Source organism: Triticum urartu, unplaced genomic scaffold (assembly GCF_003073215.2).
Source record: "Triticum urartu cultivar G1812 unplaced genomic scaffold, Tu2.1 TuUngrouped_contig_626, whole genome shotgun sequence".
Lineage (NCBI taxonomy): Eukaryota > Viridiplantae > Streptophyta > Magnoliopsida > Poales > Poaceae > Triticum > Triticum urartu.
Window position 1 is genome coordinate 59869 of NW_024117006.1, and position 27030 is coordinate 86898.

The window sequence follows — 27030 nt, forward strand, 5'->3', positions numbered from 1 at the left end:
AAACGCCCACACACCGCCCCCTTCATGTGGTGAAACGAACGTGTGGGCGACTGGATGAATGCCCACACGTCAACCCAGTCCTACATGGCACCACAAACATGCCAAGATTCGTGTACCCATAAACGGACACGGATCCATGCGTGTGGACGAGATGCAAACGCCCACACTTATGGGCGTTAGTGTTTTTGAAGGAATATAAGTCTCAGTTAACTAAGACTTAACAAAACTGAATTAAAGTGGCATGTCCTTTCAAATCCTACATGATTTTAAATCTGGGATTTATTAGATCTGTTTGTTTAGGATGGGATTTATTAGATCAAAAGCGTGTTTGACACGACGTGAAAAAAGTAATCTTAGCAAAATTTGCGCCCCCCCCTTCCAATCCGCAACGAATTCCCTCTCCGACTCGTGCATAGATATGTTTCTTTGGGTGGTTCGTTAGTTGCATCGTCGTCACAAGCACAACGCCACGCAAAGATTCGGCATGGCAGCAGCAGCACCGTGCTGGTCCGACCTCCCAACCGATCTCCTCACGAGCATCGTGCAGCTCCTCGAGCTCCTGGGAGCCCTCGCCTTCACGACCGTCTGCACGTCATGGCGCTCGGCAGCGGCTGCCGGCGGTGTCCCACCTCCGGGCACGCCATGGCTCATGTCCTGGGAACAAGAACCCCACCCAGACCTAGCCATCGGGCGCTGCCGCTCGGCCGTGACCTGCAAGCTCCGCAATCTCCTCGACGTCGACAAGGCCTACAGCGTCACGTTCCCGGCGGGCACCTTCGTCACCTGCTGCGGTGCCTCCGACAGGTGGCTGGTGGTGGTGGACGAGATCTGCAACCTCTCGCTCCACAACCTCTTCACCTCGCGCACGATCCCTCTGCCGCCGGTCACCGACTTCTCGCGGGTGGAGGCTGTTGGAACCTCCAGTCCCTCGCCTCGCTCCTCCTAGCTTTCTGTGTCGCCGTGGCTCAAACCAAGGAAAAAGAAGATCAGAGGAGGAAGAAGGACACAGAGACATGGTGGTTTTTCTCGGCGCACGAACGCCTTTTTCTTTCCCCTGAGTATGAACTCAGCCCACACACCATTACAACGATCACCACACGGGTTTTATACCTCGGACTGCGCTGGGCACGACTCCCACGCGTCCACTTCCCAAGCCCACGTCTTGGCCCGCTCTGGCCGCGTTCACCCCACGCATGCACGCGCCCGATGCGTGCCGAGCCCTCAACATAACGGCCTTGGTGACCCGGTCCAGCTCGCCCTAGTCCTACGGTGCCTCGTGCTCACCACGCGCCCGCATCCTAGCCTACACCCACACACACAACGCACGCAACCCCATGGTCCCGACGTGCCCGCTGCGTCTGGCGCGCGCCCATACACGCGCCCGACGCGGTGAGCTCGCCGCCGCGGCTTATTTGCCCTAACATCCGCGCCCTAAGCTACGGCTCAGAGCAGCCCGGCGTCCTCGACGCCGGCGTCCACCAGCAAGGCTTGCTCCGCCGCTGGCGCCTTCTTCCACTGCGGGCACTCGCGCTTAAAATGCCCGCGTTCACCGCACTTGTAGCAGCGGCAGCGCCGGTTCCCGCCGAAGCCCGACGCCTCGCTGCGCGCCCCGTCGTTGTCGTCCTCTCCGTGCGCATCGCCCCGACATCGCTCGCGCGCCCGCCACTGTGCCGTGGTGAACATGAGCTGCTTGTCGTCTGCCCGCTCGCCGCCCGCCTGCGCGCGCCGACGTAGCCGCTCGTCGAATGCCTTCAGGCGTCCGAGCGCGTCCTCGAACAACAACGTCGACAAGTCGGAGAACTGCTCCATCCCGGCGACCGCCGCGTACAGGCGATCCGGGACGCAGTCCAGGAGCTTCTTCACCATCGCCGCGTCGTCGAGGGTCGCTCCCAGCTCGGCGTAGCGCGCCGCCATGCCACTGATCTTCCCCGCGAACGCATCCAGCGACTTGTCGCTCACCATGCACAGGAGCTCGAACTCCCCGCGTAGTGTGCCCAGCCGCGCCGCGTGCACGCGATCAGCCCCGACGAACCGGGCCTTCAGGCTACTCCATATTTCCGCCGCGGTCTTCTTTGCGGCCACCTCCAGCAGCAAGTCGTCGGCGAGCGCTCAGAGCAGGTAAGCCCGCGCCGGCTTGTCTTTCTTGGCGATCACCGCTGTTGGGGATATTACTACTGGGCGTAAACCGGCCTATGTGAGCCGGGTTAACTTCATCAGTAACTCAAGAGTGTTAAAGCCCAAGAAGATAGATGAGGGCCTGAGGCTCGTAGTCGGTTTAAGACTTGTAGCCGTAAACCGGCATCTGTATATAAACTTGTATTGTAAGATAGGAATAAGGAGAGACCAACCCGGATATGAATATGAACCGGTGTTAGGACTCTGTGAACCGACGGGCGTCACCCGTGTATATAAGGGGACGACCCGGCGGCAGTTTAGGAGGACAGACAACAACTCGAGACTTAGGCGAAGCTTGTTTTGCTCCCTAGTCATCGAAACCCCATCAATTCCATCACAACTAGACGTAGGCTTTTACCTTCATCGAAGGGGCCGAATTAGTATAAACCCTCTTGCGTCCCTGTGTCCGCTTTAACCCCTTTGAGCTAACCCGTTGTGATGGCCTCACGACTAAGTCCTTTCTCTAGGACATCTGCCGTGACAAAACCACGACAGTTGGCGCCCACCGTGGGGCTATCGCACGATGCTTTCAAGTTCTTGGAGGGCCGCTTTGAAGGACTCGAGGGCTACTTTGTGGGCCGGATGACTAAGAGTCGTCGCGGCAAGCTCTACATCGACGATGCAGGCTGGGGCCCCGAGGCCGGCTCAGTTGAGTACGGGTACCGGGTCCCCTTTGGTGGCATACACGTTTTCATCGTCAAGATCGGTGAACCGGGCCCTGAGCCGGACATCTGCACCGACCTCGTCAAAACGGCTCAGCGTGCGCGATCTGCCCGGGTTAAACCGGCCGTGAAGCGTGTCTTCGTGGGAGTCATCCATGGAGGAGGTTATGAGGATGGATCGGAATCTGGCGGCGAGACTGTCATGTATTCCGGCGACGAGTCATCAGCCGGAGAAACCGAATCTCTATATCAGCTACAAGATGGCCGGATTGGGGGCTGTTCCGATGGCGACAGTATTCCAGACCCCTCTGATCTACCCAACCGAGTTGGAATATTCATGGCCGGCACACAAGCAGTGCTTCATTCTTCGACCGCTGCGGCAACAACCTCCGGTTCAGCAGCGGCAACAACCTCCGGTTCAGCAGCGGCAGCGGCTGCCAGGGCATGAGGCTCTGTACACCCGCCGGCTCAAGTTCTATCAGATCTATTTGATCCATTGGCTATGCTTATGGCAGAAGCTAACCCGGTGGATCAGGACGTCCACAACGCGGAGATTGCAAAAGTGAGGGAACAAATCACCCAGGCTAAGGCGGACCTGGCAGCTAAGAATGCCAGGATGACCGCAGAGCGGGCCGCTTTAGACGCACAAGCCTACAGGCTCATGTTGGACCAGAACGCGTCGCATGAGGTCATGAAGAGGAAGTACCGATCCTGTTTGCCTTCGGTTTTCGAGGCCAGAGACCTTTTCAACACCCCAGAAGCAGGAACCAGTAATCCGCTGGGGATAAACCGGGCGGAAGCTCCTGGGACCGGCGCGCCGGTTCAGCCCCGTTTGATGGATCTGCCTCGTCATGACATTGTTGTACCTCAGACTGTTTCAACACCTCCGGGTCACTACTCCAACCCGATGGACAATCTCGTTGCCGCTGCTGCACGGCTGGAGGCCATTCCAATTGAAGGTGACTCGCAGCAGGCGGTAGAGACGCGCCGGGTCAAGGAACTTCTTAGGACATCTTTGGTCCAACAGGAAGCATACTCGTACAGCCGCGACCGGATCCACTCGACCCCTCGTCCAAGCCGGAGCTATAGCAGGCATATGGATGAACCGACCGTGTTAAGTAATGAACGACGTGGAGCACCCCGCGGCAACAACCCGGCGGGTGGTGCTGATAACGCTCAGGAAGTGGTGGACTGGGCCCGAGCGCGCAGGGAGGCCGAGTTAGCCGCACAATATCAGACTCGGCAGCTTACGCCGGTTCGTCCAACTATCTCGGTCAAACCTGGTGTTACTTCTAGTTCTTTGGGGGTGCCTTGCCTTGTCCCCGCCTTACGCAATCTACGCCTGCCCAAGGATTTCAAAGGCCCGCGCAAGGTACCAAATTACACGGCGGATCAACCTCCAGAGACATGGGTGGAGAGCTATGAGATGGCCATGGAGATGCTTGATGTGGATGATGCGGCATGTGCGAAATACTTCACCATGATGCTCAAAGGAACGGCCCGTACTTGGTTAAAAAGCTTACCGGCCAATTCTATCAGTTCATGGGCCCAATTACGAACCCGGTTTATCAGTAATTTCAAGGATACATGCAAGCAGCCTATGTCGATAGTGGACTTAGCTGCCTGCGTCCAGGAGGAAGGAGAATCGACGACTCATTGGGTGCGCCGGGTCTCACAAGTGTTGCATTCATCAGACTGCATCAACGCTGACACTGCAGTCATAACCCTAGAAGGCAACTGCCGGTTTGGGCCCCTAAAGCTGAAGCTGGGAAGGATGAAGCGCCATTGCACTTACATGGGGACCCTCATGGCTGCTTTGGTAAAGTATGCTGATTCTGATAGTACCAAGGATCCCGAGTCTGATGATGACAAGGCAGGGAAGGGAAAGAGGAACAACAACTCCAAGGGTCAGCAGCATCACTCGGCAGGCAATGGTAGCGGAGGCAAGCGTAAAGAGGATGGCAACATGGACTTCGTGGCTAATACCAACACGCAGGACAAGGGCCAACGACGTAAAGGTAAACCGCCGAATCGCAGTGGGGCACCCAACCCTAACCCGGACCGCCTAAATTATCTACTGAACCAGCCCTGTCCTAAGCATGGGACGAAGGAGGTGCCAGCAAACCACCTTTGGAAGGATTGCTACATTATGCAGGAGTTCAAGAATTCTAATGCTTTCCGGTATGATCATGGCTCCGGCGGTGGCTCAGGATCCGGGCCGGGATACGGTGGAGGAAATTCCGGTTCAGGGTTTAATGGTAATCCGGGCGGACATAACAATCAAAATAATCAGAACAGCCAGGGTGGTTACAACCAGCAGCAACAACAGTCGGGTTACCAGAGCAACCCAAAGCAGTTGAATAGTGGGCAGTACCATGTCTTCACCACTAGCTTGGACAAGCGAGACCGAAAGGTTCAGAGGCGGGTAGTCAACTCTGTTGAACCGGCCGTGCCCCGTTATCTACGCTGGTCTGAACAGCCAATCATATGGAGCAGAGAGGATCACCCTCCCCGGGTTGATAATTCGGGTCAGTTGGCTCTGGTGGTGGCGCCTCAGGTGGGAGGATACAAGTTCACCAAGGTGCTCATGGATGGAGGGAGCAACATTAATATCTTGTACTATGAGACCTTCCGTCGTATGGGACTAACAGATAAAAATCTTAAACCGTCCAATACGGTGTTCCATGGTGTGGTACCTGGCAAGTCAGCATATCCTGTTGGTAAGATAGCTCTGGAAGTGGTTTTTGGAGATGATCATGATTCCAGGTCGGAGACATTGACGTTTGAAGTGGTAAAAATCCAAAGTCCATATCATGCCTTGTTTGGGCGACCGGCCTACGCCAAGTTTATGGCACAGCCCTGTTATGTGTATTTGCAGCTCAAAATGCCGGGTCACAAGGGAACAATAACAGTTCACAGAAGCCGTAAAGTCGCTTTGGAATGCGAGGAAGGAGATGCGGCCTACGCAGAGTCGGTTTGTGCCACCGAGGAACTGAAATTTTATAAGGACAATGTTGATCCGGCAGACATGACTCCGTTGAAAAAGCCAACTACGGAGCATGATCCGGCCCTGAAATTCAAATCGGCAGCTGAGACTAAACTTGTTGACTTCATGCCTGGCGATTCGTCCAAGCAGTTCAGCATCAGTGCCAATTTGGATCCAAAATAGGAAGGCGCGCTCATCGAGTTCATCCGTGAGAATCGGGACATTTTTGCATGGAAGCCCTCTGACATGCCAGGTGTACCGAGGCGACTCGCTAAGCACACCCTTAATGTGGATCCTAAATACAAACCGGTGAAATAGTTCCTCCGCCGGTTTAACGAAGAAAGACGCAAGGCTATTGGAGAAGAGGTAGCCAGGCTCTTAGTAGCTGGCTTTATTATTGAAGTTTTCCACCCTGAGTGGCTTGCTAACCCGGTGCTGGTCCTTAAGAAAAATGGCACCTGGCGCATGTGTGTGGATTACACAGATCTTAATAAGTCTTGTCCGGCAGACCCTTTTGCCCTCCCCCGTATTGATCAAATTATTGATGCTACGGCGGGTTGTGAGCATTTGAGTTTTTTGGATGCGTATTCCGGCTATCATCAGATCAAAATGGCAGTTAAGGACCAGGAGAAGACGGCGTTCATAACTCCCTTTGGAGCCTTCTGCTATGTGTCCATGCCCTTTGGGCTCAAGAGTGCCCAGGCAACTTATCAACGGTGTGTACAAAATTGTCTTCATAAGCAGATCGGCCGCAATGTACATGCTTACGTAGATGATATTGTGGTTAAGTCAAGAGAGAAGGAGACTCTCGTTGACGACTTGAAGGAAACTTTTGATAACCTGAGGACGTACAAGATGATGCTTAATCCGGCCAAGTGTGTCTTTGGTGTACCGGCAGGCAAGTTATTGGGTTTTCTGGTGTCCAACAGGGGAATCGAGGTGAATCCAGAGAAGATCACAGCCATCACCTCCCTGGCTAAACCAAAGTGTATCAATGATGTTCAACGCCTAGCAGGCCGGATTGCCGCGTTAAGCCGGTTTATCAGCCGCCTTGGTGAGAAGGCAATCCCTTTGTATCAGATGTTGAAGAAGACGGATCAATTCGTCTGGAGTTCTGCTGCTGATAAGGCATTTGAGGACTTAAAGCGGCAATTGGCCAATCCGCCTGTCCTCGCCGCTCCCATTGACAAGGAGCCGTTGCTGCTATATGTTGCTGCTAATGCTCGTGCGGTCAGTGTGGCTATTGTGGTGGAGAGAAAAGAGGCAGGCAAGGAGCATCCGGTTCAACGTCCGGTCTATTATATCAGCGAGGTACTTATTGAGTCCAAGCAAAGGTATCCGCATTGGCAGAAGCTGGTATATGATGTTTTTCTGGCAAGCCGAAAGCTTAAACAATACTTCCAAGGGCACCCCATTACGGTAGTCAGTTCTGCTCCCTTGGGCGATATCATCCAGAACCGGGAAGCGACTGGCCGGATTGCCAAGTGGGCTATAGAGCTTGGGCCACACAGGTTAAAGTACGTGCCGCGGACGGCGGTTAAGTCTCAAGCGCTTGTTGATTTCATCAATGATTGGACGGAACTGCAAGCACTTGAAGACAAACCGGATCACACATATTGGACCATCCATTTTGACGGATCTAGGCAATTGGAGGGCTCGGGGGCTGGAGTCGTGTTAACTTCCCCACGAGGTGATAAGTTCTGTTACGTTCTCCGCCTAATGTTCCCTTGTACTAACAATGCAGCTGAGTATGAAGCCTTGCTCCACGGTCTCCGGATAGCTAAAGAGATGAATCTAAGTCGAGTTAAGTGCTTCGGTGACTCGGACCTTGTGGCTCAGCAGGTGTCTGGCACTTGGGATTCCAAGGACCCACTCATGGCAGTATATCGTCGTGAGGTGGATACTGTTGCAGGTCACTTTAAAAGCTATCAGGTGGACCACGTGGACCGACGGAAGAACGAAGCGGCGGACACTTTAAGCCGGCTGGGTTCTCAGCGCAAACCGGCCCCGCCCAATGTTTTCCTCGATGTGCTGCACAACCCGTCGGTCAAGCTCCCTGGTGAAGCGGATTTGGCTACTCCTGATCCGGAGGCTCAATTGGTGGCAGCTCTTCATGTTATTCCGGATTGGACGCTTCCTTACCTTGCGTACATGAACCGAGGCGAGTTAACAGAGGAGGAGACTCTGGCCCGACAGATAACCCGGTGATCCAAGTCCATGATTATTGTCAATGGTGAGTTGCATCATTGCAGTGTGTCAGGGGCGTTTCAACGCTGTGTGTCTCCTGAAGAAGGCTATGAAATTTTGCGTGAGATCCACGAAGGAGATTGTGGTCACCATGCCGGTTCAAAATCTTTGGTGGCTAAAGCGTTCCGCCATGGCTTCTATTGGTTAACTGCTCATGCTGATGCGGAGGATCTAGTCAGACGATGTGACGGTTGCCAAAAGTTTTCAAGACGTGCTCATGTACCGGCTCAAGAATTGAGAATGATTCCAATCACTTGGCCGTTTGCAACTTGGGGGCTGGATATGGTTGGACCTTTCAAACGGTCCAAGGATAAGAAGACCCACCTACTGGTGGCGGTTGATAAGTTTACAAAGTGGGTGGAAGCAGAACCTGTTAGCAAGTGTGATGTGGCCACGGTGGTTCAGTTCATCAAAAAAGTGATTTTCCGGTTTGGCTTTCCACACAGTATCATCACAGACAATGGTACCAATTTGTCCAAAGGTGCCATGAAGGAGTTCTGCGAACGTGAGCACATCCGGCTTGACGTTTCATCCGTAGCGCACCCACAGTCCAATGGTCAAGCAGAAAGGGCTAATCAAGAGATCTTGAGAGGCATCAAGCCCCGGCTTATGGTTCCTTTGCAGAGAACACCGGGTTGTTGGGTAGAAGAGTTACCATCTGTGTTATGGAGCATCAATACCACACCCAATAGATCAACAGGATACACACCATTCTTCATGGTCTATGGAGCGGAGGTGGTTCTCCCTAGTGATATCCGTAATGATTCACCTCGTGTGGCGGCCTATGTTGAGGCGGACAACGAGACAGCACGGCAAGCCGCTTTGGACCGGTTGGATGAAGAGCATGACATAGCGGCTGCCCGCTCGGCGATTTACCAACAGGATCTTCGTCGTTATCACAGTCGCCGAGTTAGAACCAGAACCTTTCAAGAGGGAGATTTGGTGCTTCGGCTCATCCAAGATCAGACTGATATGCATAAGTTATCCCCACCTTGGGAGGGACCTTTCGTGGTCAGCAAGAATCTGCACAACGGGTCATACTATCTGATCAATATTCGAGAGCATAAAGATTCACGTACATCAGAGGAGGAGACCAACAGGCCATGGAACATAGCTCATCTTCGGCCTTACTATACCTGAGCCATTGGCTCTACTTATGTACATATTATGACGATGTATATATTATGATTAATATAATAAACCGGAACCTCAGCTAAAGCGGGGTATCTGTTCTTTTACATCATGTGTGGTTACATGGAGTTGTTCTGTCTTAAAGCAACCTCTGGTTTACCCCTTGAAGTTTTTATAATATCATTCGGGGGCTTGGTCGTATCTGAACCAATGCGACACCTTTTGATAGGCGAAAGCAACCAGATCACTTGGGGACATGGTCAAATCTGAACCAGTCACGCCTCTTGATCGGCCTAAGGCCACAAAATCACTTGGGGGCTTGGTCGAACCCGAACCATTGCCACGCCTTTTGATTGGCATAATGCCACGGTTTCATTTGGGGACCCGGCTGACTTGAACCATAGCCACACCTATCGGGGGCTTGGTCGTGTCCGACCATGGTAATGCCATCTGATCGGCTCAAATAAGCCTCTGTTTGCAAACGGTTTTTAATCCGGAGACTATTTGCTCGGTTTGATTTTCTATTTACATCTTGGAATAACACGGTGTTTATCATAACCCGGCACGGTTTATATGGTAAACCGGCATTACATACACAGGAGCTACTTTCTCCTTCGACGGTATAGGTTTATATACCTCCGTTTCAAGATTGGCTATACGCCAACTTCATGCCCAACGATGGCAGGTATTTTGTAGCACAAGATTCGATCAGGTACCTCAATTTCATTGCATATATATAAAGATCATAATCCGGCTGGCGGTACAACCGCCTTGGCAGTTCAAGATTTTATGATTGTAGGAAAAATAGATTGAAGGTTTTGATCATTCAACAGAAGTGTAAGTACCAGTAACTATGCACGAAGGCATCTTAAAAGCAAGAGTATTGGCTATCCTATTACAAGGCAGCATGGTGCCCAAATAAGATCATTGCTTTCTCGGCGGAATATAAAAGAGAGGCCGTTCAAACTGGCCTCCGGTTCAAGCTTGGTCGCCGCCCTGGTCTGATGGTTGCGGGTCATCCTGCGCCGCTTCAGCTTCTGCTTCCCTACCCAGTGGCTGGAAATCAACAGTTGTCCAGTCGATTCCCATTAAGGCTTGAAAGACAGCTTCATCATGGATCAACAACGATGGTTGAATATCAGGAGCATAAGTATGCTTACGGATTGGAGGGATTAGATTCTCCGCTTCAGGAATTGGTGCAGCCACTCGTTTGTTCTGGTTGTCATATTGATCCTGATAATAAGACAAGTCTGCCTCTTCCACCAATTGACAAGCTAGAGGGCGCACCTCCCGATTTATCGCTCTCAGGTCCTCCTCATTGAACTCTGAACCATCTTCTTTCAAGTGGGGGTAGCCTTGAGCTGCTTCAACAGGATCAAAATCCGGCACCCACGCTTTTGCCCGGATTAAGGCATTGATAGCGCCGGTTCGAGCAGCAGATTTTTTTAGCTCTTCAAACCGGGCAGGAAGCATAGACAATATTTTCAGGGTGTCTTGGATTAAGGTGGGCGCCGGGTTGTTATGGGACGCAGTTGAGATGATCCGCTGCGCGCTAGTATATAATTGCTCTGTCAGTGTATAGACAGCTTTCAACTTCTTCCGCACGTCTGACCCCAAGTGACCAATGCGTGTCCCTGCAACCGTTACAAAGGATTCACAAACCGGACACATCATAAGAAGGCCGAGTTATTACAGAAATCAAGAAAGCTTACCAAAGATAGCGGCAGTCATAGCATGCACATGACGCTTTACGCTGGTCAGTTCATCTACCACCGGTTTAAGTGCGGCTTTGGCATTTTCAACTTGCTTTGTTAAAGCGGCCTTCTCAGTGACCCAGTCCGCCCGTTCTTTCTTGAAATCCTCCTTAAGATGTTCCATGACGCTTAAAGCGCTGGTCAACTCTTCTTTTGCTTTGGAGGTTTCAGCATATTGGGATTTCAGATTTTCTTGGAGATCGGTGACTTGGTTTTCTTTTGTCTTCAGCTCAGCCTGCATACAGACAATTATATGATTCTAAAAGTAGTACAACAATTGAAGTACCAACCACATAACAAGTTATGCGCTTGGCCCTTGGGGGCTAATGTATATTTGATCTTAATCTTTCAATAGATTCTAAAGTCCCAAGATCAATACAGGTATTCAACTTGGCACTTGGGGGCTAATGGCTATTTGCTCCAATAAAGATGACAATTACTTAAAGTCCCGGTTTAACTACGCTAAGTTGAACCGGCCCTTGGGGGCTACATCAGCGAATTCCGAAGCATTGAGATTTATATTAGCAAGTCCCGGTTTGAATGAAGATTCTAAACCGGCCCTTGGGGGCTAGGAGAACTAACAAGATTTAAATATCCAAGCAGGAAAAAGCACATGGAAGTTACCTCAAATTTCTCTTTCATCATATTCACCAGACCAGCTTCATAATCATGGCTGGTATACAGCCGGTTCAGGTAGCCAGAATGAAGATCTTGGGCATTCAGAGCAGAATAGGTCGCCAAGTCAACATTCCACTTGCCTTTGCCCATGGCAGCAAGTTCTTCTTTGGCGGTATGCTTGGATAAAACAACAGGATTGCTGGGCTCTGTACGGCCAATGCCAGTAATTACAACTTCATCATCCTTAGCATCACCGGTTTGCACTGGCGCAGTCGGTTTGTCAGCAGGCTGGGATGGACTGGTGGACCTCCCAAACCGGATGGGGCTTGTGGACTGGTTGACAGGGCCTGAGGTGTCATTAGGCCTTTCTTCAGCAATAAAATCGTCATCTTGCTGTGGTGGATCATTGGGTATATCTTCACGAATAGCCGCTTCAAGATCTGGTGTTTTACCCGGTTCAGGGACGGCGTCCTCCTCGGCCGCTTTATCCAGGAGAGCCTTCTTGCTCGGCCTAGGCTTGGCCCTGAAAGGAATAACAAAGTCAAATACAGCATATATTCCAAAGTGATGTACCAGAAATATTATGATAAGTATAGCTTACCCAAGCACTGTTTTGAGCGGTGGCAGCTGAGTAGCCGATGACTCGCCAGAGGATGAGTGGGAAGTAACCTGATAATCGGAGTCAGATTGATTAAGAGGTTGACGAAAACAGCCCGCTTTAGGACAAGCACTGACAAGCAAATTAGAGACCTCTGAACGGTGTTTCCAAACCGGACTGATCGGTAAACCGGCGGAGGTAACTACCTGGCCGTTGTGCCGGGTTGTGCAACGAGCTTCGTGCTGTTGGGTCTTCATAAGAAATTTGGGATCCAAGTAAGCAAGAGGATGAGAAAATTTAACCTTCCAGTTTGCCTGACGGATTTTTTGCGAATGCAAAGGGTTTGAATCGGAAGAGAGAGTAATTACCTCTGCAGCATCAGCATGGCTGGCTTTGGCATCATCCTGACAAATATCATCATCAATAAGGCGTGTGAAAAATAAGCCAAGTGAGTCAAGCTCTACCTCAAGGTCCGGATTATCCACATCATCATCAACGGCCGGATCAGAAGATGCAGTGTTTTTCTTCTTATGAGCAGGCCGCTTCATGACTTTAGTCTTTGGCCGGGTTGGTCTTTCCGGTTTGTCTGTTTTTTCTGGCTTCTCCTGTGGAAGTTTCTTACTCCAAAACGGATCATCGCCCTGTATAAACAGATATTGATATTAAACAATGGCCAGATATATCAATGACAGGTTCAGTAAAAAGAAAAATCAAACTCTTACAGCTGGCGGTTTGTTGGTGGCACAAAAGGGAAGCAGGCCGGTTCGAGCACAGATGTGTTCCGGTTCATTCAGCATTTTCTTCACAGCCTCTGTGATTTCTTCGTCGGTGAGCTGGATGTTAACATGTCGCAGTGGATCATCAACACTGCCAGTATACTCGCACATCAAACCGGAGCGCTGATTAAGGGGCAGTATGCTCCGATATCCAACAGCGAGCGAGATCAACCCCTGTTAAACCATTGGCCATGAAGGCTCTGAGCTTGGACAGTTGAGGAGCGTATTTGCTTCTCTCCTTGGCAGTCAACCTTTGTGGAAAGGGGTGTGTATTGCTAAGCCGCTCCGGACGAAAGCCAGGCAAAGGATTTTCATCAGCAGGGGAGGTATCTTTGCAATAGAACCATGTTTGATTCCACTCTTTGGGGTGGCTGTGCAGTTTGGCGTGAGGGTATGTGACCTCTTTCCTTTTCTGAATCGCCACACAACCCAATTCCGTATTGGAACCATCAGTAAACTCAATGCGGCGGTTTAGATGGAAGCAGTCTCCGAACAACTCAACTGTGGGCTCCTCTTGAAAGAACACCTCACAGAGCACTTGGAAGTGACATATGTTTGTAACAGAGTTGGGGCCAATGTCTTGTGGGCGGAGTTGAAAATTGGCTAAAATATCCCGGTAAAATTTAGAACCGGGCGGCTTAAAGCCCCGGGCTAAGTGGTCTACGAAAACGACGACCTCTCCTTCTTGAGGTGTGGGAGGGCATTCTTTGCCAGGGACCCTCCAATGGATGGTGTTTTTGCTGCTTAAAGCACCGATCAGGACTGAATTGTTCAGTTGAGTCTCTGTGACGCGAGAAGGAACCCAGTTGCATTCATATACTTGCTTGGCCATGATGAACTCTACAAGATAGGGGATTCCGGTTCAAGAATGCATTGATTAAAGTACACTGATATGTACAATGTTAACCGGAGACAGCTCTATCTAAACTGGAGTTTTATGAAGCGACATCATCTGGCGGTTCAACAAGGGGACTAATGGTATATACCAGTTTGTTAATTTTTTCTACACCAAGTTAAACCATCGAATCTAAGCATTGAAACAGTTGAGATTGCGGATGGGTAAGTGTACAGAAACAGATTTCACAAGATTTCCCTACAGCAATGGATCTGAAGCAAGTTCAGAAAAGTAGGAAAATATTCAAAAGCTCAAAGCACAACAGTATTGAATCAATGGGCAGAAATATATGTGAGATCTATAGTTTTAGGCATGAAACTAAAGGCGGATACTAAAAGTTATCACTACACAGAGAAGGGGTTCACAGATGCATCCAGGAGCTAGCATATGAACATGAACAGGTGATGAACGCAGCAAGAACACGAAACCCTAGAATAGATCTATGGTGAGAAGAGCAGAAGACCTACCAGAGCTGAGGAAGATACGAGAGGTCGCCACAGTTTTCTGGTGCGCTCAGGTTGATGCAGCGACCAAGGTCGATGCAAAAGACGACGGCGGCGGCGGAGTTCTGAGACTGGCGACGCGAGGAAGGCGAAGAGGAAAGGCACGAAGGGGAGAAAATAAATGACCCTTCGGTCCTATTTATAAGGCAAAAAGACATGTGTCAGGCGCGTGAATCCAGGAACCGAAAATTTCGGAAGCGGAGCTGTCGCCTCGGTTGTTGAGAGTTTATTAAACAAGGAGATATCAGGGATGTTTTCTTTATGATAGATGACGTCACCTCGGCTTACAGCAACTGGAGAGGATGACATCATGGCGGTTCAGCAACTACGAGAAGATGTTGAAGATGAAGATTTTGCTAAGGATTGACATGAACCCGTTCAAATCAATCTGGGGCCTAATGTTGGGGATATTACTACTGGGCGTAAACTGGCCTATGTGGGCCGGGTTAACTTCATCAGTAACTCAAGAGTGTTAAAGCCCAAGAAAATAGATGAGGGCCTGAGGCCCGTAGTCGGTTTAAGACTTGTAGCCGTAAACCAACATCTGTATATAAACTTGTATTGTAAGATAGGAATAAGGAGAGACCAACCCGGATACGAATATGAACCGGTGTTAGGACTCTGTGAACCGACGGGCGTCACCCGTGTATATAAGGGGACGACCCGGCGGCAGTTTAGGAGGATAGACAACAACTCGAGACTTAGGCGAAGCTTGTTTTGCTCCCTAGTCATCGAAACCCCATCAATTCCATCACAACTAGACGTAGGCTTTTACCTTCATCGAAGGGGCCAAACTAGTATAAACCCTCTTGCATCCCTGTGAGCTCGACGCGGTGAGCTCGCCGCCGCGGCTTATTTGCCCTAACAGAGGCCGACTACGACGATCAGGGGAAAATCGCACGTTACCGTCTCAAACCCCTATACCAGCACAACCCAGAAGTTACCTACGACGCGCATCATCTGGCGACCTTCTTCTACCGGAAGGCGGTGCTGTCCGGCAACCCGTCCCGCGGCGGCGTCGGCGACTGCGTCGTCACGGTCGTCCACTACGGCGGCGAGTGGATCTCCTACGCTAGGGCCGGAGATGCCAGATGGCGGGTGCTAGTTTCCAATCAGTACTGGGGCCAAGATCGGCACAACGGGAACGGGAGTATCTACGCCGAGTGCGCGTACCACAATGGGAGGATCTACGCCGTGACCTACAAGGGGGGCGTGGAGCGATGGGACCTCGACGGCGCCAGAACGCCGTCGAGGAAGGCAGTGGTGCTATACTGCCCGCGCGACGCCGTGCTCACCAGGCACCTGGTGGCCGCGCCGGGTGGCGGGCTGTGGCAGGTCAGCGCGGTGTGGGAGCCCGCACGCGCGGCGGTCCCGGACGGGATCTGGTTCACGTTCCGCGTGGTGGACGACGACGACGGCAGCGGCGGCGCTGATACCGGAGGAGGAGCCGGGGAGCGGGGGTCGATGCAGGAGCATGCGCTGTTCCTCGGGCTGAACCGGTCGGCATTTTTACCGGCGAGGAGCTTCCCCGGCGTGAGGCCTGGCATGCTCTACTTCTCCGCGCCTTGGATGAGGCAGTACACTCCCGAGATGCTCGAGCGGGTGGGTGACTGGGCAGGCGCTAGGGCCTATGACCTCAAGACGAGGACGAGGACGTTCGAGCGCGTGTTCCCTGGCGTGCTGCCGGAGTCCGCGCGGCTGATGGACTGCCCTACGGAGGGAGAGGGATCCTCTGACATGCAAGAGGGAAGTCAGGGAGCTACAGTGGCCTCTTTGTGTAAAATATGGAAGGCAAGTTAGAGATCCGACACTGCCCAGGAATCACTGTAGATGCACCGATTACTGTGGACATAATCGTTGTGTTAAATTGCAGCTTATGAAAATCTAGAGAAGAGAAGTCAGGCTACTGTAGCTTCCCCTGACTTCTCTTCCTAAGTCAGAGGATCTGAATCCCCTACGGAGGTCTGGATCACGTCCAATCTGTACTAGCAATCTATGTAACCAGGCCTTCAGAAAGCAGATAGGAGGAGGAGGTATGTGTGTTGGCTTGTTAATCGGTTGATGTTTCTCTGAGCAGAGGCATGCAAAAACAATCACTTGTGCTGATCAAAATCGATCCTCGATGAATTTACCCTTTTGCATCGTTCTTAGTTGCATTGTTCGTCCATGTGCAGCACCACCTGATCAAATGGCTTTCTATTTTGTTTCATTAATCAGTGAACGAACTACAGGGGAATAGGGGATACATTGTGCCCATGGTGCTGCTATAAAAGATGATAATCATCAATCAAGGAACACAATGTACATAAATTGTTTCCTCCAACACGCATCCAAATGCTTGCCATCTTGTATTAATTGGAGAGGGAAAATATCAGGATGACCAAATGAACAAGTGGAAACGAGGGGGAAAACAATACTAGGCCTGTCTAACAAAAAACGACAGAAGAACCAGAAAAATAATTCTCCTACAGAGGACCGGGTGGCACCATTGGGTGGTCGCGTGTGCAAAGAGTACCAGATGATGCTATTGCAACTCAAGTCTCTTATGGCCATGATGTTACTATCAATTTTCCACAACCATCATTCTATTTCACCTATAGTGCTATGTCCATAGCCCGCGTTCATATATTGCGTGAAAATTAAAAAAGTTTGAGAATATTCAAGTATGGAACAATTGCTTGGCTTGTCATCGGGGTTGTGCATGATTTAAATACTTTGTGTGGTGAAGATAGAGCATAGCCAGACTATATGATTTTGTAGGGATAACTTTCTTTGGCCATGTTATTTTGAGAAGACATAATTGCTTTGTTAGTATGCTTGAAGTATTATTATTTTTATGTCAATATGAACTTTTGTCTTGAATCTTTCGGATCTGAATATTCATGCTATAATAAAGAAAATTACATTGAAAATTATGCTAGGTAGCATTCCACATTAAAAATTCCGTTTTTATCATTTATCTACTCGAGGACGAGCAGGAATTAAGTTTGGGGATGCTTGATACGTCTCCAACGTATCTATAATTTTCGATTATGCCATGCTATTATATTATCTATTTTGGATGTTTAATGGGCTTTAATATGCTCTTTTATATTATTTTTGGGACTAACCTATTAGAGCATCTCCAACAGCCGCCGAATGCGCCGCGCGCTAAAAACTACTTTGACGCGCGCCCATCGCCTGGTTTGGCGTGGCGGGTAGTGCTGACTCCAGCAGCGCGCAAAAATACAGCGCGCGCGATTCTCGCACAAACAATATATGCATTCCAAACACAAGTAAAAAATCAAACACAAACAAAATAAATCAACAATAAATAGTTCAATTTCGTTATTACAACTCAAACAAACAGTTTATCGTTCAATACAACAAATAGTGCAATAACACAACAAATAGTTCAACAATACAATATCAAACGCACAAATCATGATGCTCTTTGTCGTCCATTCCATGCCCATCACTCCTCGATGAGATTCTTCTGAAGATCATCATGCACTTCGGGACGTCGAATGGCATGATATGAGGCAACAAAACAGGTCACCCTTTCAGCCCTCCGTCGTACTCGCATGGGATGCCCCAGGAGCTCATACTGAGAGTAGTCTACATCTTGGTCATGCTCATTCTCGATGATCATGTTGTGCATGATCACACAAGCGTGCATGATGTACCAAAGCATTTTTTGATCCCAAAATCTAGCCGGTCCTCTCACAATAGCAAATTGGGCCTGCAAAATCCCAAAAGCTCTCTCCACATCTTTTCTAGCCGCCGCTTGAGCATTGTGGAAATCAAGATTTTTCTTACCTTCCGGTTTTTTCAACGGCTTCACAAATGTTTGCCACTTTGAGTAGATGACATCCGCAAGATAATAGCCATAGTTGTATGTACGACCATTTGCTACAAACTGCACCGGTGGCAAATCACCATTTGCAATCTTATTCATAAGTGGTGACTGGTTGACAACATTGATGTCATTCAAAGATCCATGCATTCCAAAGAATGCATGCCAAATCCAAGTCTCTTGATCGGCCACCGCTTCAAGGATTATAGTGGAACCCTTTTTTTGGCCGTGGAATTGACCATGTCATGCCTTTGGACAATTCTTCCAACTCCAATGCATGCAATCTATTGAGCCAAGCATACCTAGGAAGCCACGAGCTTTGTTCATTTCCAATAGCCTTGCAGCGTCTTCAGCATTGGGAGATCTCAAATACTCCTGGCCAAACACTTGGACAATTTCGACTGCGAAGCGCTTGACACACATGATAGCTTGGCTCTCACCCATAGCCAAGTGATCATCAACTAGATCAGTCGGGATACCGTATGCCAACATACGCAAAGCGGCTGTCACCTTCTGAAAGGTGCTATGCCCGAGCTCTCCGGCGGCATTCCTCCTTTGCCGAAAAAACCGGTCATGGCTCACTAGTTTCTCTGCAATGCGCCTGAACAACTCGGTGCTCATTCTAAACCGGCGACGAAAGTAAGACTCCGGGTATGTGGGATTCTCCACAAAATAATGCCCGATCAATCTGTTGTGGCATCGATCCTATCCCTCCAAATTTTCTGCCGACCCATAGCCGAACCACCATACTTCGGTTTTTTATTGATGTGCATTGCTAGGATCATTGCAAGATCCTCCTCCTCTTCCATATCAAATTCTTCTTCGGAAGAATCATACGATGAAATCATCTACAGTGTTGAATACTAGGCTATAAAAACTACAATCAACATGCACCAAATTCATGAAGTTTGAGCAATACATACTTTGCGGGCGTTTTGTCGAACACCTTGTGGGCGCCGAGCGGTAGCGAGCGGCCGCACGCTGTTCGTCGGAGAACCGCCGCGCGCGAGGGGCGGCAGTGACTAGAGGGAGGCGGAGGAAGCCGCCGCAGCGCGGGGATAGGCCGGGGAAACGTCGGAACGGTCGCAGGGCGGCGCCGCGGATGGATGGGGTGGGTGGAGTTACGAGCGAGCGCTCGAGAGTCCAGCGCGTGGGAGCAGACACAGCAAATAAGCGACGCGCGATGGCGTTTCGGCCCGCGCGCTGAACTAGATATTCCGCGCGCGCGATTTTTGCACCTCCGCTGGAGCGCCCGGACCAGTAGCGCGCGCAAAAAACGCTGATTTTTCAGCGCGGCTATTGGAGATGCTCTTACTTGTGTTACACCATTCGATGAGTTGGTTATACATGTTACATCACAATAGAGTTGGCAAACCAAGCAGTCAGCTTGGTAAGCCACCAACTAAAAATTGCAAACAATGGAGTTGGCAAGTTGCTCCACTGAAAATTACGTAAGTATGTTCAAATGTAAAAATAGCATCACTGCACTAGATAGGCTTATTGTTCACCTGTAGAGCTGCTCCATTAGAACTATTAAAGCGACTTGGTGGTTCAAAACCAGTGAGAATAGCCTAATTGTTGCATCCGCCCGCTCTCGGACCTGTTCGACAAGACCATATGGCCCACCAATGCAAAATTTGAGCCTTGAAGATCCCTAAAACATTTGGACAAACATATTATCATCGAGTATGTCCTCCCAAGATTTTTTTTTCAAACAAAAAAAGTTCTCCCGAGAAATTTTCAGCAGCTTGAACTTTAAAACTAAGTAGTTGGCTACTAAATATCTGATAAACCGAAGTGCAGAGCATACCGTGTGAGCTGTTGATTCTGCTCTTTGTGTGCGTTGATCCCACAGCCGGACCACAAGGGGCCTTGCTGGTTCCATAGATCGTCTTGCCTCAACAATGAGCTAGTAAAACATTATTTTATTTAGGTCGATGAACTCTGTGATCTTATCATGCAAATCCTTGTGGTCAATGTAACTATCCTTAATTAATAAAGCTAGCCATAATGGCATTCATATGTGAGCAATTTTGATTGTAAGTGTGTTAAATTGCCATAGTAGTGTTCTTCTCGGAATAAAATTGAATCACATGAGGCCACAGAAACGGTCCCGAGACAGGATACATAGTTCAGTTTTTTTGAAATAAAAAAAGCAGAAACTAAAAACAAAGGCCACATCAGGGGCCAGCAGCCAACAGTTTTGAAACTGAGTACGTCTCAGAAACTAAACCACAGCCATAACCGTGAGCAACAGAGAGGTTTGAGAACAAATAGCGTCGGGCAATCATGAACACCCTCAGCAACGGAACAGATGTCTTGATTGATTGACGGGTAAGGGGAAAACGTAGAGGCCTTACTGGCCTCACGGGGAGGCGATGGGGACACTGTGGAGGACGATGGTCTCGACGGTGAGGCCGGGGCCGAAGCCGAATAGGACACCCCAGTCCATGCCCTCGCCGGTGGTGGCGTGTCCGTCCTCGGAGGAGCGTCTGCGCATCTCGTCCAGGATGAAGAACAGACACGCGCTGGACATGTTGCCGTACTCGGACAGGACGTGCCGGGTGGCGCGCATCCGCTCCTTGTTAAGCTTGACTTTAGCCTCGATCATGCTGAGGATGGCCGGCCCGCCGGGGTGCGTCACCCAGAAGATGGAGTTCCAGTCGTGGATGCCCAGTGGCTTGAAGGCCTCCTCCAGCGCGCGCTCGATGTTCTTGGAGATGAGTATGGGAACATTCTTGCGGAGGTGGAAGGTGAGGCCCGCCTCCAGTAGCTGCCCGCCAATGGCTCCCTCCGATTCCGGCAGGATGGTCTGGCTGGCCGATACAAGCTGGAACAGCGGCCGCTCCGTGGACCCGTCGGGGTCCGCCCCGATGATCACGGCCGCCGCGCCATCGCCGAAGAGCACCTGGCCTACCAGCGAGTCGAGGTGGGACTCGTCGGGGCCATGGAAAGTCATGACCGTGTTCTCCGAGCAGACCACCAGCACGCGTGCTCCGCGGTTGTTCTCGGCCAGGTCCTTGGCCAGACGGAGCACCATGCCGCCGGTGAAGCAGCCCTGCTGGTACATCATGAAACGCTTCGCTGACGGACGCAGGCCGAGCATCTTTGTCAGGTGGAAGTCGGCGCCTGGCAAGTCCACTCCGGAGGTGCTGCAGAAGATGAGGTGGGTGATGCTGGACAGAGGCTGCCCCCATTCCCTGATCGCCTTCTCCGCGGCCTCCTTTCCGAGCTTTGGGACCAGGGGGACAGCGATGGCCCGACGTGCGCTCAACGACGGCGCCATGAACGTGCACATGCTGGGGTTCTCCTCAAGCATCTCCTCCGTCAGGTGCATGTATCTCTTCCGGATGTGTGACTTGTCACCTGCATATGCAAACAGAATAATGTCTACAATTCATAACAGAAAGGCAAATGCTCGTTCTTTTTGTCAAAATTTTCTGGGCATGCATAAAGTAGATCTTACACTAATTCATATTTAGTACCCCTTTGGATCCAAAATAAGTGTCATGGTTTTAGTTCAAATTTCGGAAGGGGTAATGTTCTTAGATTTTTTTTCAACAACTTATTGGTGTGACTTCTTTTGTGGAAAACACCCCAGATCTATTAGCAGGCTTCAGTGTTACAGTGCTCCCTAGAAAAGATGAAAATTACAAACATGTCTCTGGAGGCCCGCCACACTGCACACTCCGACGCGGGTTGAGGATGCGCCGCTGCACCCGCACCCCCGCTCCCTCACGGAACCGACGATACCTTGGACTCAGCGGTCGGTCTTGTCGCAGATGGGAAGTCATCAACCTCGGGTATGGCATGCCCGCACGGTGAAGAAGCACTGAGACGAAGAAATACCGAAGCCCAGACATCGTCTCCCTCGCCGGCGAGCAAGAGAGAGGAAGAACTGGCGCGTGTACCTCCTACACACCAACCCACTATCCTGCAGCACCGCTGGAGGAGGCGACGGCAAAATGAAGACAGGGTCGGAGAACCAGATCCCCAGCGCGTGCAGACGACAGCATCGCCTCACCGACCACCTGCAGGGAACGAAAGCTCGAAGAAGAGCCCCGAGCACCAAAAGTCGCCAGGACTGCGACGACGCCCCAGAGGACGACGACACAGAGGTGAAGGACCTGTGACACCACACTTCGCTCCGGTAGCACCTCCTCCTCCAAAGCGCCGCCAGCAAAACCCTACCTAGGCAGAGATGCGGGGTTCCCCCACCCTCCCGCCAGCGGAGCGACCAGCGGAGGGAGAGGAAAACCATGGCTTGTCGGTGAGCGTGGGAGGAAGACGAAGACGCCCAAGATTCACCTCTTTGTGCTGTTCACAGGAAAGAGGAACGGGGCACGGACGTCCACTCGATAGTGAATGTCGAAACATAAATTAAGGGATTTCTATTCTAAACAAAAAAGGCCATTGATCTTTTAAACTTTTTGGTTGTGTTAAGTTTACAAAAATACTTGTAAAACAACAACAACAACAACAACAACAACAACAATAAAGTTTATAAATGTTATTTCAAGTCTCGCATTGCATATGTTGTATGTGTATATAAGTTTCCACAAAAGTACATAGGCTGCTTTTTTTGCGGGAGAAACTTTTGATCTAATCATAATCAATCATAGCAGTATAGAGAACATTAGAGCATATCCAATAGATGATGCAAATCTGGAGATGTATAACTAGGAGATGTAAAATTTACATCATCAAAAAATGCATGTTACATTTTCAAAAAAGAGGCAACTCCAACAGATAATGTATATTTGGTGATATAAAATCCAACTCCAACAGATGTTGTAAATTTGAAGATGTAAAACGGCTGGCGGCCGCGCGCGCGACAGAGGCACATGGAGGCGCTGGAGCTGGCGGGGCCGGGCCACAACAGCGGCAGCCCGGCCGACCTCCATCTGGGAGCGCGGGTTGCAGAACGTCGCCGTCAGCCACGACCAGCGGCAAATCCGAGCGGCAATAGAGCCCTGTGAGCCGAGCTCGGGCCATGGCGCCATGGCGACCAGCCTCAAGCAGCAACGACACTCCTCGACGCCCCCTCGAGCAGTTGTGAGCCTGCTCTACTCACAGCACGGCAGATGGCCGGATTCGGGCGGTGGGGATGGTCGGCGGTGAACTGGAATGGGTAGGGGAGGCATCGGAGCTGGCGGCGGCGGGGGGGGGGGGGGGGGGGGGGGGGCGGGGGGGGGGGGGGGGGGGGGGGGGGGGGGGGGGGGGGGGGGGGGGGGGGGGGGGGGGGGGGGGGGGGGGGGGGTGCCCGAGCTGGCCGGAGTCGGTCGGCAGCGGCGGGCGGCGGAATGGGGATCGGGCAGTTGGGAACTTTCATGGTAGCTGTCGGGTTGGTGCGTGGCTGGCCGTTTTGCATCTGGATTTACATCGGTTGGTGATGTAAATTTACATCGCGATGTGTTGTATTTTACATTTTTTGAAGGCCAAAAAAGAAATAAAAAATGCATTGAATATGTGTTTTTGAGCCTCATAAATGTATAAATTAGTTATTTTTGCATATACATCATCTATTGAAGATGCTTTTATAGGTAACAAAATCACAACTAGTTCCCTGGATCACCCACCGGCTACGAACCCAGTTCGCATATACGGTGGACAATGCATGTATATGCGGCGGAGACAGGGGTGCCAGCCAGGGCCTTGGTCCCCCCTAACATCTTTTATTTAGGCCTAGTATGAATAGTAATGAGGTAATATTATCGGAAGTCATAGAACTTGCACTCAATGTTCAGTTTGGTGCTAGAACTTTAAAAATACGGATTTTTAATCACCTAACTTGACATCCCATGCAAACATGGTCACAAAATACGCATGCGGACGTATCATGGTGTATGACCCCATCTGTCAATGAGTGATGTTGCTCGTCTGACTAACTTTTGCACAAAACATCCTCACATTTTTTTTATTTGTGGAAAAAGCTGACTGTTGTGCTGCATATAGGTACAAAAATTAACACAAAAAATGGGTGAGCAGATACTTAACCTGCGGTCAATGTTTACGACACAAGCCACTCCAGCCAACCCACCCTTCACGTTCGCATCTCATGTATGGATAGCAAACTTAGATTTATTGAACGTGGAACTTAAATGACATTTTTTTTTCCGCATCTATGAGGAATTGGTGTACATATGCAGCCCATTTAAGCTATTTTACCGGTCCTTTTTTTTAACCTAAAATATGTAGAGGCACGTACTGCTACAGTTGATTCTGTTAAGCAGGACCAGAAGTCATATTCGGTAGGTTGACACATTAAGATAAAATATAATGCCATCAACATAGTACTTACAAGTGGAGCAGTAAAACAATGGAAGTGATACTAATTAGCTAATTGCACATCAAGACGGTTTGACATAGCTGTAAAACAGAGTCTTTCGGAAGGGGGTTGCCATTGCCGGCTTATTTCTGCGGATACTGCGGCCCATTTTGCACTTGCAATTTTTTTAAAGATATTTGTAAAACATAATTAACAAATTTATGTTCCAAGAATATTATACATACAAGCGATCATTATTAGTAAATAAAAACATTTAAATATACACATGCATATTTATATAAAAAATATTTAGTTAAACTGACATTGAATTTTTTATTAAATAAATATGTTTAATGAATCCAAGAAAAATAACACACTCGAGGCTTATATTTAAATCATGCAAAATGATGAGTTCAAACATTTACTAAATTTTCGAAATTATTCACTTGTGTATAAACTTTACTCATGACTTATATTCGAAAAATTATATAATTTCAATATTATGCATGATTGAATATTCATATCAATGTTTACATTTTAAGTTACGCAAAAGTTGAACTCTACAAATGCGAGTACAATTATTGAAATGTTTGCAAAGTTAAAATGATATTTGTAATTTTAATTTTGGAAATATTTATTTGAAAGGATACAAAATTTATAATTCATAAATTAAATATATGAATATTTTTAAAATACATGAACAAATTTAAAAGTAGGTTATATAGTTTGTATGTACAATATTTATAACACATATTTAGACGTTATTTTTATTATTGTAATTATTGTTTACGTAGTATTTACATATTTCTAGTACATTAAGACTAGTTATTCACCGTAGATGTGTAATATGTGTAGGTTGTAGCGGCTAGAATGTCCTGTATGCCACTCTTTGGTTGTTTGTTCGAGAGCTGGGGGCCACACTTTTTCCTGTTAATTTTCAATGTGCAATGACAGGTAGGACCCACTGCTCATAGGTACGAAAAATTAAATGTCATTAGGCTCCACGTTCAATACATCTTAGTTTGTTATCCATACTTGAAATATGAACGTCAAGGATTGGTTGGTTGGCTAGAGTGGCTCGTGTCCTCAATTTTTTTTGAGGATCTTGTGTCCTTAATTTGTGTCGTGTGTTCGAGTCCCGCCTCGCTGATATTTTAGTTAATTATCGTACCTATATGCTGTACAGAGGTCGGTCCTTTCCGTTAATTTTCGTATCAATATGCTGTTGTACAGTGATTGGTCTTTCCCGCAAATAAAAAATAGTAAGGTTGTTTTGTGCAAAAATCAGTTGGCCAAAGGCCCTCACTCACCGACAAGTAGGCCCATACACCCTAATATGTCCGCATGCGTATTCTGTGACCGTATTTGCACGCGATGTCAAGTTAGATGACCACAAATCCGTATTTTTAAAGTTCTAGCACCAAACTGAACATTGAGCGCAAGTTCTATGACTTCCGGTGATATTACCTCAATAGTAATACTAGTGATTAGTATTATTTTCACTAAAATGATGTTTTTTGATGGACTGGCCGGTCCCAACAAGGTTTAATAATACTCGGCCCCCTTTATCCGATTTTTCTGGCTCCTCCACTGTGTGTGTATATGAATGCAGGGAGCAGAGAGGATGTTGTTATTGTCGATACTTACACATCCTCTTGAACTTGGCCTTGAGGCCGACCAGGTGCTCGCTCTTTGTGACCCTGAAGTAGTAGTCCGGATAGTCTGCCTGGTACACGCAGTTGGGTGGCGTCGCCGTGCCGATGGCCAGCACCGTCGCCGGTCCAATCGCGCGCTGCGCCTCCCTCACCTCCTCCACCGTCATCGTCGCGGCGGCCATAGATGGATCCGTCGGTCTCTCTGTGCGTTACCTAGCTCACGGCAGTGGCCCGAGCTACGTGTATCTCGGGATGTGCTTGTGTTATCGTGGTGTCTGCTGGATTGGAGGTACTTGTATAAATTGGAGTAGTTAGGACTCCTTGTATTTGAGCTTAATTTATTCCCTGGTCTAGGGTGGGTAATGTATACTCGTTTATTAAGGAAGGAAAGCAGGTGATGGCTTGCTGGCCCTTATGCTAGATATATTTGTATCTTTGTAAAAAAAGAATGAACAATCACCCACGAAGACCAGCCGGAGGGGTGGTCATTTGCATCTAAATACGTGTATACATACTACTCTCTCTCTCTCTCTCTCTCTGTGTGTGTGTGTGTGTGTTTTATAATATAATACATATAGATTTTTTGAAAACTCAAACTTTGCAAACTTTGATCAAATTTATAGGTAAAATTATTTATATCGACAATATCAAATATATAATATGAAACAACTTTTTATAATGAATCAAATGATATATGTTTGGCATTCTGGATGTAAATATTTTTCTTCGGTCAAAGTTTGTGTGGTTTGAGTTTTCAAAAAGTCTATATACACTGCATTATGAAACAGAGCGAGCATTATAATATAGTTAGTAGTATAGAATTTATAATCTACCTTCTACATTATTTTTAGCGGATGCTTCTTGTGTCCAAAACAGATGCCTCTTATGTCTTATCTTTAGCGGACATATACTAATGTCGGGGCACGC

The 27030-nt window shown here is 49.0% G+C and overlaps 1 protein-coding gene across 1 annotated transcript; it reads right to left on the reverse strand.

Moving 5' to 3' along the window:
* Window positions 1–20297: 20297 nt before the first annotated feature.
* On the reverse strand, window positions 20298–26270 carry LOC125530353 (chalcone synthase 2-like). Its single transcript, XM_048694757.1, has 2 exons — window positions 26096–26270; window positions 20298–21546 (listed from the first exon to the last, which is right to left on the reverse strand). Exons 1-2 carry the CDS (start codon window positions 26268–26270, stop codon window positions 20546–20548), a joined length of 1176 nt encoding a protein of 391 aa, XP_048550714.1. The 3' UTR covers window positions 20298–20545.
* Window positions 26271–27030: the final 760 nt, after the last annotated feature.

Bases quoted from the DNA above. Each gene is read 5' to 3' on its own strand.
- LOC125530353 (XM_048694757.1), bottom strand. From the start codon at position 26,270: ATGACGGTGGAGGAGGTGAGGGAGGCGCAGCGCGCGATTGGACCGGCG. The intron at 21,547-26,095 runs GTAAGTATCGAC...TTGCATATGCAG, and splicing joins GGCCAAGTTCAAGAGGATGT to GTGACAAGTCACACATCCGG.